The 13,122-nt window shown below is 45.1% G+C and overlaps 1 protein-coding gene across 5 annotated transcripts in view; it reads right to left on the bottom strand.

Moving 5' to 3' along the window:
* TCTN2 (tectonic family member 2) overlaps nt 1–11,577 on the bottom strand; it is a 38,063-nt gene extending 26,486 nt beyond the window's left edge. For 3 of the 5 annotated variants that reach the window (XM_015109635.3, XM_015109637.3, XM_077955618.1), the window contains exons 1-5: nt 11,388–11,577; nt 11,097–11,204; nt 10,589–10,665; nt 8,899–9,094; nt 3,371–3,471 (exon numbers count right to left, since the gene is read on the bottom strand). In XM_015109635.3, the coding sequence (XP_014965121.1) occupies nt 3,371–3,471; nt 8,899–9,094; nt 10,589–10,665; nt 11,097–11,204; nt 11,388–11,469 (564 nt within the window). In that variant the 5' untranslated portion in view covers nt 11,470–11,577. The remainder of the gene's footprint in view (nt 1–3,370; nt 3,472–8,898; nt 9,095–10,588; nt 10,666–11,096; nt 11,205–11,387) is intronic. The other 2 variants (XM_015109636.3, XM_077955617.1) reach the window with 1 other exon arrangement.
* Between the last annotated feature and the right edge of the window lie 1,545 nt (nt 11,578–13,122).

The raw sequence follows: 13,122 nt of genomic DNA, 5'->3' as shown, positions 1-13,122 counted from the left end.
CCGCGACAAAGCTGCCTTTGCTTTGATCACTTTGCAAATCAAAGAAGGGGAACATGTTGGGAACAAGCCCCCCAAAATCTGGCCATAAACCGGAACCCCAAACTGACCATAAACAAAATCTCTGCAGCACTGTGACACGTTCATGATGGCCATAATACCCACGCTGGAAGGCTGTGGGTTTACTGGAATAAGGGCAAGGAACACCTGGCCCGCCCAGGGCGGAAAACCGCTTAAAAGCATTCTTAAGCCACAAACAATAGCATGAGTGATCTGTGCCTTAAGGACATGCTCCTGCTGCAGTTAACTAGCCCAACATATTCTTTTAATTCGGCCCATCCCTTCGTTTCCCATAAAGGATACTTTTAGTTAGTTTAATATCTATAGAAACAATGCCAATGACTGGCTTGCCATTAATAAATAGGTGGGTAAAACTCTGTTCAAGGCTCTCAGCTCTGAAGACTGTGAGATCTCTGATTTCCCACTTCACACCTCTGCTATTCCTGTGTGTCTTTAATTCCTCTAGCGCCACTGGGTTAGGGTCTCCCTGACCGAGCTGGTCTCGGCAAACTAGGATCCAGAATATATAGTGAACCCTCTTACAATTCAACAAAAAGACAGCCCAATTTAAAACATGGGTGAAGGGTATAAACAGACATTTCTCCAAAGAAAATATACAAATATCCCATAAGCACATGAAAAGATCTTCTACATCATTTGCCACTAGAGAAATACAAATCAAAATCACAATGAGGGCGGGGCATGGTGGCTCATGCCTGTAATCCCAGCATTTTGGGAGGTTGAGGTCAGAGGATTGCTTGAGCCCAGGAATTCTAGACCAGCCTAGGCAACACAGCAAGACCCCACCTTCACAAAAAAAACACACAAATTAGCTAAGTGTGGTGGTGTGCACCTGTAGTTCCAGCTACCTGGGAAGCCGAGGTAAGAGAATCACTTGAGCCTGAGAGGTTGAGGCTGCAGTAAGCTGTGATTGCACCACTGCATTCTATCCTGGGCGACAGGGCAAGCCCCTGTCTAAAAAAAAAAATTAAAAAAAAAAGAAAATCATGAAGAAATATCAGTTCACACTTACTTGCATGGCTATAACCAAAAAGACAAATAATAACAAGTGTTGGTGAGGATATAGAGAAACTGTAACCCACATACATTGCTGATGAGAATTTAAAATGGTGCAACTGCTTCAGAAACTAGTTCCTCAAAAGGTTAAACGTACAATAACAATGCAACCCAGCAACTCTACTATATAGATCCCCAAGAGAAATGGAAACATGTTCACACAAAAACCTGTCCACAAATGTTCATAGCAGCACTATTCATAAAAGCCAAAAAACAGAAACAACCCAAATGTCCATTAGCCAATAAATAGATAAGAAATATGTGATATATCCATACAACGGAATAGGATTCAACCACCAAAAATGAATGAAGTGGTGACAGCTGCTATAAGGCAAAAGAACCTTAAAAGCATCATGCTAAGTGCAAGAAGAAAGTCACTGAAGACCACATATTGGCATGATTGCATATATGTGCAATGTCCAAAATGGACAAATTCATGGAGACAGAGGCAGATTCACAGTGGCCTGGATGAAGGATGGAGATAGGAACGGCTACAGGGACACACGATTTCTTTCTGGGGTGGTAGAAATGTTCTCAAGTTAGATTGTGGTGATGGTTGTACAACTGTGTAAATTTACTAAAAATCACTGAAAAACCGTGTTCTTTTTTCTTTTCTTTTCTTTTTTTTTTTTTTTTTTTTTTTTGAGACAGAGTCTTGCTCTGTCGTCTAGGCTGAAATGCAGTGGTGTGATCACAGCTCATTCCAGCCTTGACCTCCTGGGCTCAAGCAATCCTCTCAGCTCAGCCTCCCGAGCTGGCACTACAGGCCTGCACTACCATGCCCAGCTAATTTTTGTAGAGATGGGGTTTTGCCATGTTGCCCAGGCTGGTATCCAACTCCTGAACTCAAGCGATCCACCCACGTCGGCCTCCCAAAGTGCTGGGATTACAGGCATGAGCCACTTCACCAGGCCTGTTCTTTCTGTTTTTATATTTTCTTAAAGGCTTCTAAATAAATAATATTAAAACCATCCCCTCAGTATGATCTTCATAATCATGATTTTATCCAAAGAGATATTCTTTTCTTCTTCCAAAAACTAGACTGACAATGCCAGATAAGAAAATACTCAATTTAGGCCTGGTGCAGTGGCTCACTCCTGTAATCCCAGCACTTTGGGAGGCCAAGGCGGGCAGATCACCTGAGGTCAGGAGTTCAAGACCTGCCTGGCCAACATTTAGTAGAGACAGTGGAAACCCTGTCTCTGCTAAAAATATAAAAATTAGCCAGGTGTGGTGGCCCACACCTGTAGTTCCAGCTAATCGGGAGGCTGAGGCACAAGAATCACTTGAATCCAGGAGGTGGAGGTTGCAGTGACCTGAGATCATGTCACTGCACTCCAGCGTGGGCAACAGAGCAAGACTCTGTCTCAAAAAAAAAGAAAGAAAAAACCCAAAATACTCAGTTTATATGTTGTACCCACTCTAAGGCTAAAAGAAAAAAAATAAAGCCGGGCGCAGTGGCTCATGCCGATAATTGCAGCACTTTGGGAGGCCATCTCAAAAAAAAAAAAAAATTTTTACTCAAAAGTTGTGTGATTTTTTTTTTTGAAATGGGGTTTCGCTCTTGTTGCCCAGGCTGGAGTGCAATGGCACAATCTCGGCTCACTGCAACCTCCGCCTCCCTGGTTCAAGCAATCTCCTGCCTCAACCTCCTGAGTAGCTGGGATTACAGGCGCATGCCACTACGCCTGGCTAATTTTGTATTTTTAGTAGAGATGGGGTTTCTCCATGTTGGTCAGGCTGGTCCCAAACTCCCAACCTCAGGTTATCCGCCTACCTCGGCCTCCCAAAGTGCTAGGATTACAGGCATGAGCCACTGCGCCTGCCAAAACTTTGAAATTTAAAAAAATACTCAATTTGAAAACAATTTGCAATAGAAAACATAAACTCAGTTTTGGTTTTGGGAGGCCAAGGTAGGAGGACTATTTGATCCCAGGAATTTGAGACCAGCCTGAGCAACATGGCAAAATCCCACCTCTACAAAAGATACAAAACAATTAGCTAGGTGTGATGGTGAATGCCTGTGGTCCCAGCTACTCAGGAGGCTGAGGTAAGAAAATCACTTGAGCCCAGGAGGTCGAGGCTGCAGTGAGCCATAATTGCACTACCATACTCCAGCCTGGGCAACAGAGCAAGATCCCATCTTGAAAAATAAAAAATAAAAAGAGCTGTTGGTGGAACTGCTGGTGTTCTCACAGGAAGCATAACCTTTATGCCCAGTAACCAAAGAACGTACCTGGTCACAGCAGCAGCGAACATCACAGGCCCCAGCTGTTAAATTACAAGGACAAGGGCCAAGGGGCTGATACACCTGGTTAGGAATGACAGTCACGTTCTCTGAAAAGTAAACACAACAGAAAAATTCAGCTAAGAAACATTCCAACAAAGCATGGTCACATTTTTAACATTCAAAAGAAAGCTGAATTATCTTGTTTTGTAAATCATCATTACCAAATATTCGACATTAAGGAATCCATGAAATATATGACGCCTACATCTACCACTCCAACAAAAACCCAAATATAAGAAAACACGCCAGTTACAATGAACCAAAGAAGTCATAGTTGATCTGGAAGATAATCAATTGACTAAGAGTCACAAGTTAGTATATACATAATGTACTGATTTTAGGCTGGGCAGGGTGGCTCACACCTGTAAACCCAGGACTTTGGGAGGCCAAGGTGGACAGATCACCTGAGGTCAGGAGTTCAAGACCAGCCTGGCCAACATAGTGAAACCCTGTCTCTAATAAAAATACAAAAAGTAGCCCAGACTACAAAAAAGAAACAGATAAAATTAACTTAATAATATATTTCACTGAACCCAACACATCCAACATAATATCATTGCAACAGGCAATCAGTATAAAAATTATGAATGAGCTATTCCACATTCTTTGTTTCACAGTAAGTCCTCAAAAACTGGTGGCTATTTAACAGTTACAGCACATCTCAATTAAGACCCATCCCCTTTCAACTGTCCAGTGTCCAGACGTGGCTCGTGGCTGTGGTACCCAATAGTGCAGGTGGGACTAATGTGGTCTGACCAGGAGAGTATGGAGGGCTGGGTTATGCAGGGATGATACAGTGAGACACAGTAGCTTCCCTGAGGGACTCGCATTCTCAGAGGGAGGAGACAGATAAAGAGATCATGTGACCATAAAGGGGTAAACACCAAAATAGCTCTGTCATGGGAACCCAGGGAGGGCAGGTGGCTTAGGCTGGGTGTCAGGAAGACTTGCAGAGAGAATGCGCTGAGCCTGAAACACACATAAGAGTTTGTACAGGCAGCCGGGCCCAGTGGCTCATGCCTGTAATCCCAGCACTTCAGGAGGCCGAGGCGGGTGGATCACCTGAGGTCAGGAGTTTTAGACCAGCCTGACCAACATGGAGAAACCCCGTCTCTACTAAAAGAAAAAAAAAAAGAGTTTGTACAGGTAAGAGGGGCTACTGGAGAACTGTAGGTGGAAGACAGAGGGGGCGGATGAATAGGGGAACACTGTGGTGCAAGGGAGAAGGTGGCAGGTGTGAATGGGACAAGGCCAGAGAAAGCAGCTCAGGAAAGGACGCAGGAATTCAAGAGAGGGGTGATGCACTTGGGGATAATACACCTGGAGACAAGGGAAAACACATAAGAAATGCTAAAGAAGTAAACATCAGCAGGGCCTATTGTTTATAACTCTTCACTATATTACAGGTTTCCGTACTTATTTTCCTCTTTGAAGAAGAAATGTTACACGACACTTCAGCCTCCTAACTCAGAATTCAGTGGCAGTAATGCTTTGGGTTTCTCATGGATCATTTATCAGATAAAAGTTTCATTCTGCTGATTTTTACTTTTACACGTTAGAAAACCATGCAGCAACTATTTGTTTAAACCCCACATAACAGTTAACTTTAACGACACAATGGGTGAAGTATCTGAAGAACAGCTAACCATCTGTTCCATGCTGTAACATAGCAGAAGGTCAATGATACATCAATGGTATCCGGAACAAGAAGGTCCACATCGCAGACCACGTTACAGCGGTAAGGGTCTGACTCTCAGTGTTATCAAACCCATGTGACACAAGCAAGGCACTCTATTAATTGATTTTTTTTTTGAGACAGGGTCTCACTCTGTTGCCCAGGCTGAAGTGTGCAGTGGCACAATCAGCTCACTGCAGCCTCAACCTCCCAGCGCTCAAGTGATCCTCCCACCTCAGCCTCCCAAGTATCTGGGACCACAGATGTGCACCATCATGCTCAGCTAACATTATGCTGTCCATGCTGGTCTCAAACTCCTGGGCTTGAGTGATCCTCCCACCTTGGCTTCCCAAAGTGCTGGAATTACAGGAATAGTGCATGAGCCACCACCCCCAGCCACGAGGCACTTTAGAATAGGGTTTTACTATGTGTTACACAAATAGATGTTTGTGTGTTGATTTATGTTTTCTACATTGTTCACTGGCTTCGTTGTTATTTGATATGACACATGCCTCCTGTCTGTGCTTCCATTCTTTTTCTAGTTTTAATCGCTGGCTGGCTGGGTAAAAAATTTTTCGGCCAGGCGCGGTGGCTCAAGCCTGTAATCCCAGCACTTTGGGAGGCCAAGACGGGCGGATCACGAGGTCAGGAGATCGAGACCATCCTGGCTAACACCGTGAAACCCCGTCTCTACTAAAAAAATAATACAAAAAACTAGCCGGGCGAGGTGGCAGGCGCCTGTAGTCCCAGCTACTCGGGAGGCTGAGGCAGGAGAATGGCGTAAACCTGGGAGGCGGAGCTTGCAGTGAGCTGAGATCCGGCCACTGCACTCCAGCCCAGGCGACAGAGCGAGACTCCGTCTCAAAAAAAAAAAAAAAAAAAAAATTTTTTTCATGTGTTCATGGGGTCAGAGGAGACAATTCAATCACTCATATACAAAGATGTTCAATTTTCTAGGTTTGGTATTCTAAAATATTACCTAAATATATTTTCCTTTTTTTTTTTTTTTTTTTTTTTTTTTGAGACAGGGTCTTGCTCTGTCAACCAGGCTGGAGTACATGGAGCAATCTTGGCTCACTGCAACCTCCACCTCCTGGGCTCAAGCAATCCCCCGACCTCAACCTCCCTCGTAGCTAGGGCTACAGGCACCCACTGCCACACACAGCTAATTGTCGTATTTGTTTGTAGAGACGGGGTTTCGCCACATTGCCCGGGCTGGTCTTGAACACCTAGGCTCAAGTGGTCTGCACGCCTTGGCCTCTAAAAGTGTTGGGATTACAGGCATGAGCTACCACCCAGCCTCAAGCATATTTCTCAAAGGAAAAAAGTCAGTGCTTTGAACAGTGCAGCTATCATGAACCCCTCCTGTCGTTTTGGGGCTTGTTTTTTGTTTTTTGTTTTTTTGTCATTGAATACTTCTTTTTGGCTTTGTTTTTAATTTTAAGCCATAGAAAAATTTAAAACTTTTAAGTAGGTAACACATTTGCAAGGTTCCAAAAAATCAAAAGCATATTTAAAAAGTCCTCACTGTCAGCCCTTTCCCGTTCCCACATCACCCTCCAACTTGGTAGAACATGATTAGCTTCTCCAACATCCTTCCAGAATTTCTTTATGCAAATGTTTTCATTTCTGCCTCCTTTATGCAAAAGATAGCACGCTGCAGGCAGCCATCTGCAGTTGCTTTTTTCACTTCATTCATCTTGGAGGCCTTTCCATGCAAGTACACTGAGGGCACAGTAGTCTGCTGAAGGGAGCTGTCAAAACTCGTCTTATCATCCTAAACTTCCGGAAGCACAAGGAGGACCACAGTTAGGGATGTAATAAGAGAAGTGGCAGTAAAGGAGTCTCCAGTGAACAGACTTTTGCTACTCAAGTCTGGAATGCTTCTCCCTCCATGCCACGTGGCCATAAAGGCAAGAGATGTCAGAGTTTGCCACAGGGGACAGGGGACATGGCGGTAGCACTCATGACAGCAGAGCCCTCTGGGCACATCTAGTTGAAGGTTCTTTTGGTTTAAGAACACTAACATCATGTGAGACGGAGATTAACACAAAACCATTTTCTCACGTCCAAAGATTCATGTACATGGGCATAATGATCTTTGCTGTAGCATCAAAAGCTGGGAACAGGCCAGGTGCGGTGGCTCCTGCCTGTAATCCCAGCACTTCAGGAGGCCGTGGCGGGACGATTGCCTGGGCCCAGGAGTTCAAAACCAGCCTGGCTAACATAGTGAGACCCTGTCTCTACAAAAAATGTAAAAACTAGCCAGGTGTGGTAGTGCACACCGGTAGCCCCAGCTACTATAGAGGCTGTGGCAGGAGGATCACCTGAACCAGTAAGGTTGAGGCTGCAGTGAGCCAGGATCATGCCCTTGCACTCTAGCTCCAGTCTGGGTGACAGAGTGAGACCCTGTCTCTAAAAGAAATGAAAATTTTAAAAAAACTTAAAAAAAAAAAGCTGGCCGGGTGCGGTGGCTCAAGCCTGTAATCCCAGCACTTTGGGCGGCCAAGACGGGCGGATCACGAGGTCAGGAGATCGAGAGACGATCCCAGCTAACACGGTGAAACCCCGTCTCTACTAAAAAATACAAAAAAATAGCCGGGCGAGGTGGCGGGCGCCTGTAGTCCCAGCTACTCGGGAGGCTGAGGCAGGAGAATGGCGTAAACCCGGGAGGCGGAGCTTGCAGTGAGCTGAGATCCGGCCACTGCACTCCAGCCTGGGTGACAGAGCAAGACTCCGTCTCAAAAAAAAAAAAAAAAAAAAGCTGGAAATGATGTAAACTTCATCAACCTCAAACTCCTATGCTCAAGCAATCCTCCCACCTCAGCCTCCCTAGTAGCTAGGACTACAGGCGGGCACCACCATACCCAGCTAACTTTTTAAATTTTTTTATAGAAACAGTATCTGCTATGTTGCCCAGGTTGGTCTTGAACTCCTGGGCTCAAGAAATTCCCCCGCCTTGGCCTCCCAAAGCACTGGGATAACAGGCTGGGAGCCACTGTGTCTGGCCACCCTTCCTTTCTTCTTCTTAAGATGCAGTCATGAGAATCAATGCATGCGCCAGCACGGTTGGCTCATGCCTGTAATCCCAGCACTTTGGGAGGCCAAGGTGGGCAGATCACAAGATCAGGAGATCGAGACCATCCCAGCCAACATTCTGAAACCCCATCTCTACTAAAAGTACAAAAATTAGCTGGGCGTGGTGGCGCACACCTGTAGTCCCAGCTACTTGGGAGGCTGAGGCAGGAGAATCGCTTGAGCCCAGGAGGTGGAGGTTGCAGTAAGCCGAGATCACAACACTGCACTCCAGCCTGGCGACAGAGTGAGACTCCGTCTCCAAAAAAAACAAACAAACAAACAAAAAAGAATCAAGGTACATAAACAAATTTCACCTTCTCCCAAAAAGGATTCAAGGTGGCTTACAAAGAAGCAAATAATAGAGCAGTAGAGCAAGATCAAATAAATGTTACATAAAATAGTACAAAATGAAAATTTTTAAAAGAAAACTAAAGAAAAATAAGTTTAGGAAGGCAAGACAGACTCAAGTGAAGTATACTTTACAAATTGCATGGCATATACTTACAATCAAACAGGTAAGCTTGACACAAATTTTTCTTTTCTTTTCTTTTCTTTTTTTTTTTTGAGACAGGGTCTCGCTGTGTTGCCCTCGCTGGAACGCAGTGGCGTGATCATAGCTTACTATAGCATCAACCTCCCAGGCTCAAGCCATCCTCCTACCTCATCCTCCTAAGTAGTTGGGACCAACAGCAAAGTTTTCACAGTCAAAGACTTCACTTGCCTGAGGCATTATGGGTCAGAGAAGAGTTGGCATAAATTTCCACTTGAATGAGTAGATGTGCTAAACAGGGTGAATTACGAGATGCTGAAACCAGAAGGGTTTGGAGGATACAGGGGGACTCTGCGAAGGAATCTGTCTCATTGGAGGAACACCAGTCCAGACCTCTCTTCCACCTTACTGTCACTTCCAACACCTTCTGAAAGGAAAAGATTGCTGTATTTTTTAAGTGACTCAAAACAGGGTCTATAAGAATACATAATGGAAAACACAATAAAAGCACACATCGGCCTCTGTTCATTTTATAAAAGGGAAATGTATACAAAGATGACACAGTTATCTTCAGTTCCACCCCATAAACCTATGGTAACATGCAAGCCCTGATTCCTACTCCTTAACATAAAAGCAAACAACTTTGGGATACTTAGAAAAAGCTAAACACAAATCTGATAAATAAACTCAGTTTACTGTGTACCTTTTTAGCTTCTTTATCATCCTATCAGTGGAAGAGTAAATACACAAAAGTCAATGAAAACAATCCTCAGTTTATCCCAGAATGACTTTAGACATGTACATGTTCATTCCTGGGGTACAAACAGAGTTTGTCTTTGTCATTCTTTTATCTCCAGAATTAATGTTGCATATACTAGGTACCCAATAAACACTTACTAAACAGAAGATGCTTAATCTCTCCAGGTTTGAGTATCCTTATACACAAGCCTAGAGTTGGGCAAGATCAGTGGTTATGAAGCTTTTTTTTTTTTTGAGACGGAGTCTTGATTGTCACCCAGGTTGGAGTGCAGTGGTGTGATCTCAGTTCACTGCAACCTCTGCTTCCCAGGTTCAAGTGATTCTCCTGCCTCAGCCTCCAAAGTAGCTGGGATGACAGGCAGCCGCCATCACGCCCAGCTAATTTTTGTATTTTTAGTAGAGATCGGTTTCACCATGTTGGCCAGACTGGCCTTGAACTCCTGACCTCAGATGATTCGCCCTCCTCGGCCTCCCAAAGTGCTAGGATTACAGGCATGGGCCACCGTGCCTGGCCAGCTTTTTTTTATTTTTTTATTTTTTTTAAGAGACAGGGTCTTGCTCTGTTGCCTAGGCTGGATGAAGTGCAGTGGTATGATCATAGCTCTCTGCAGTCCTGAACTCCTGGGCTCAAATAATCCTCCTGCCTCAGCTCCCCCACCCCACTCCAAGTACCTGGGACTATAGGTATCCGCCATCACACCCACCTAATTTTTAAAAAATTGTTTTGTAGAGACAGGGTCTCGCTATGTTACAGGCTGGTCTGGAACTCCTGGGCTCAAGCAATCCTCCCGCATCAACCTCCCAAAGTGCTACGAGTACAGGCTTGAGCCACAATGCCTGGCATAAAGCTTTTTTGAATCATTGACCCATTTGATGATCTGAAGGAAACTGATGACCCTCTCATCAGAAAAATACACATACAAACAGAACTTTACACACAATTTCACAGAGTTCACAGACCCCCTAAAATGCATCCAAGGACTCCTAACCCCAGGGTAAGGAACCGTGGGCTGGCTAAGTGTCTACCAGATCCAACAGCCCACAATTTCATGATTGTTCAGAGCATGGAGAAAGCTATGCCTTGTCAAATAAAGAGAGCAGTGCAGAAACCCTAGCTGGGGGCCTCTTCACAGGCTACAGAGAAGGTTTACTTCTGCCTTACCGCGCCAGGGGTCACAGTCACGCTCCAGTCTTCCGTCTCATTGCTCAGCACTCCACACGTCGGAACTGGCAATATTCCTAAAGAAGAGAAGACCAGCACGCAAAGGCAGCACGGCCCATCAGCTCGAGTCAGACTGCCTAGGATGGACTCACATTACAGCCCAAGATTGGGCCCTTTACAAGCTGCTTGATACTGGGACAGTGACAACCTCTCTGAATTTGTTTCTTCACTGGTCAAAGGGGATGAAAAGATATTACTGCTCTTACAAGGAAAATGGGATGATGCACGATGTTAGTTCAATGAATGCTAGCCATTATTATTTCAAGCTTTCTTCGAACTTGTCCGTCTGTCCTCTCTGGCCTACAGCAGCGCCCCGATCCTTTTCTCCCCATGCAACTTTACAGAGAACAGAGGCAGGGGGCCCAAAGGATGCCACCTCGCCAGGCTCCCTGTGAGGTCTGGATCCAGTCCAACCCCCACCCTTCCCAAAATAAGGGCCAGACTTTACCCGCCTCGTCCTGCAGCACGGTCAGGGACACGGTCACGCCCTCGGTGTCTCCGACCAGGGATGCGCTGACCGCAGGGCCGGACATTCGGATAAAAGGAGGGATGAAAGCTAGGCGGGAAGGAAAGGGGATAAGGAGGGATTAGCAGTGGAAGAGTCACCGCCTAAGGTGTGTGTGGCGGCTTCCTTTGGCGGTCTCGACTCCCGAAACTCCCAGGAGAGTCCAGGTTGGCCCTTTTAACGCCCAGTCCCCTTAGCCCGGGCCCACCAAGGTCCCTGCCGCGCCGTACACACCCAGGTCCCCCCACACCAGCCTCAGGACGCCCTGCAGAAGGAGAAGCCTCAAAAGAAGAGCGGCCGGAGACTGGAAGCCCATGCCTTAGACCTCGCGGGCCGGGCCCAGCAGAACCGCGCCCGCCTTAGAACCCGAGAAGGACTCAGACACGAAAACACCGCCCCACCGCCGCCATCTTGTCAAGCGAACGCCCGGAGCTATGGCAACCACCAATCGGTGACCGGCCAGGCGGAGCGCCGTGCTGTGATTGGACCAGTGGCAAGAGCGGGCACCCCGGCCCCGCCCACAAGGCCTCGCATTTTTGCTGCTTGACTCGTGGGGAAAGTGAGGGCGGAAAAACTACCATCCGGTGCTCCACTTAGTACCTGGGTGACGGAACAATCTGTGCACCCAACCCCCGTGACACGCAATTTACCTATATAGCAACCTGTACATGGACCCCTGGGCCTAAAATAAAAATTGAAAAAATCAAAATTAAAAAGTCCTGAAAAGCAGGGGTGCGTTTCCAGCTCAAAAACTGGAGTTTTCCTCTACCCTGGAATTAATCCAACCCAAGAGCGAGCCTATAGACACTGGCTTCTAAATAAAAAGGGTGGAATTTGCTCCTTAATAAACTTGATTTTTATAGGGATTTTTAGGGGGTGAGTACAAAAAGGGGATGGGACTGCAGCGCTGTTTTTATTATTATTATCTTTACCATCATTTATTATGCATTATTTATATCTTATGTTTTTATAAAATATATATTTACAAAATATATATACTTTGTTTTATATGTATATCTCAAATATACATACTTGATACATATAAAATATATATAGGCCGGGTGCGGTGGCTCCTGCCTGTAATCTCAGCACTTTGGGAGGCCGAGGCGGGCGGATCACAAGGTCAGGAGTTTGAGACCAGCCTGACCAACATGGTGAAACCCTGTCTCTAGGAAAAATACAAAAAATTAGCCGGGCGTGTCGGCATGCGCCTATAATCCCAACTACTCAGGAGGCTGAGGCAGAAGAATCGCTTGAATCTGGGAGGCGGAGGTTGCAGTGAGCCGTTTTGTCACCACTGCACTCAAGCCTCAGCCACAGAGCCAGACTCTGTCTCAAAAATATATACATAATATTTATTTATTTATGTATCTTATAAAATAAATATGTATTTATATTTTATCTTATAAATATGTATTTATATTTTATATAAATATCAACATATTTTATAAATTTTTTACTTTATACTTTTATAAAATTTACATTTATATTTTTATAATTATTATCATTTATCATTTATTATCATTTATTACCACTATTGTTTTTTATTATCATTCTCCTAGGTTTTTGAAGATTTTCTCCCACGCACAGAGCTCTCAGCACTCTGAAAGCAGATCCAATCACAGAACACACAAGAGGTTTCGTCCAACAATAGGACAGATGTGAAAGAATCAAAATTCTGTCTGGAAAAAAAAATTGTTTTTCTTCTTTCAGTAGCCTCAGAACATTTCAAGCATTGTCACGGCTTGGGGGCTGAGAGTGCAGGTTCTGAGGTCAGGCTGCCTGGCGTGGGATTCCGCCTTCCCTCCACAGATATTCTCAGCTGTTAAGTGACTTTGGGCAAGTCGACCTCCCTAAGCTTCAGCTTCCTCATCTGTAAAAAAGGGATGATGATAATCCTTCCCTGGGGATTGTGTGAGGATGAAATGAAGTAACATGTCTAATGAGGTTAAGCCAATGTCCGGCATAT

This window comes from Macaca mulatta, chromosome 11 (assembly GCF_049350105.2).
Source record: "Macaca mulatta isolate MMU2019108-1 chromosome 11, T2T-MMU8v2.0, whole genome shotgun sequence".
In the NCBI taxonomy this organism is placed as follows: Eukaryota; Metazoa; Chordata; class Mammalia; order Primates; family Cercopithecidae; genus Macaca; species Macaca mulatta.
Note: the sequence above shows the minus strand (reverse complement) of the source record. Positions and strands in the feature narration are given on the sequence as shown.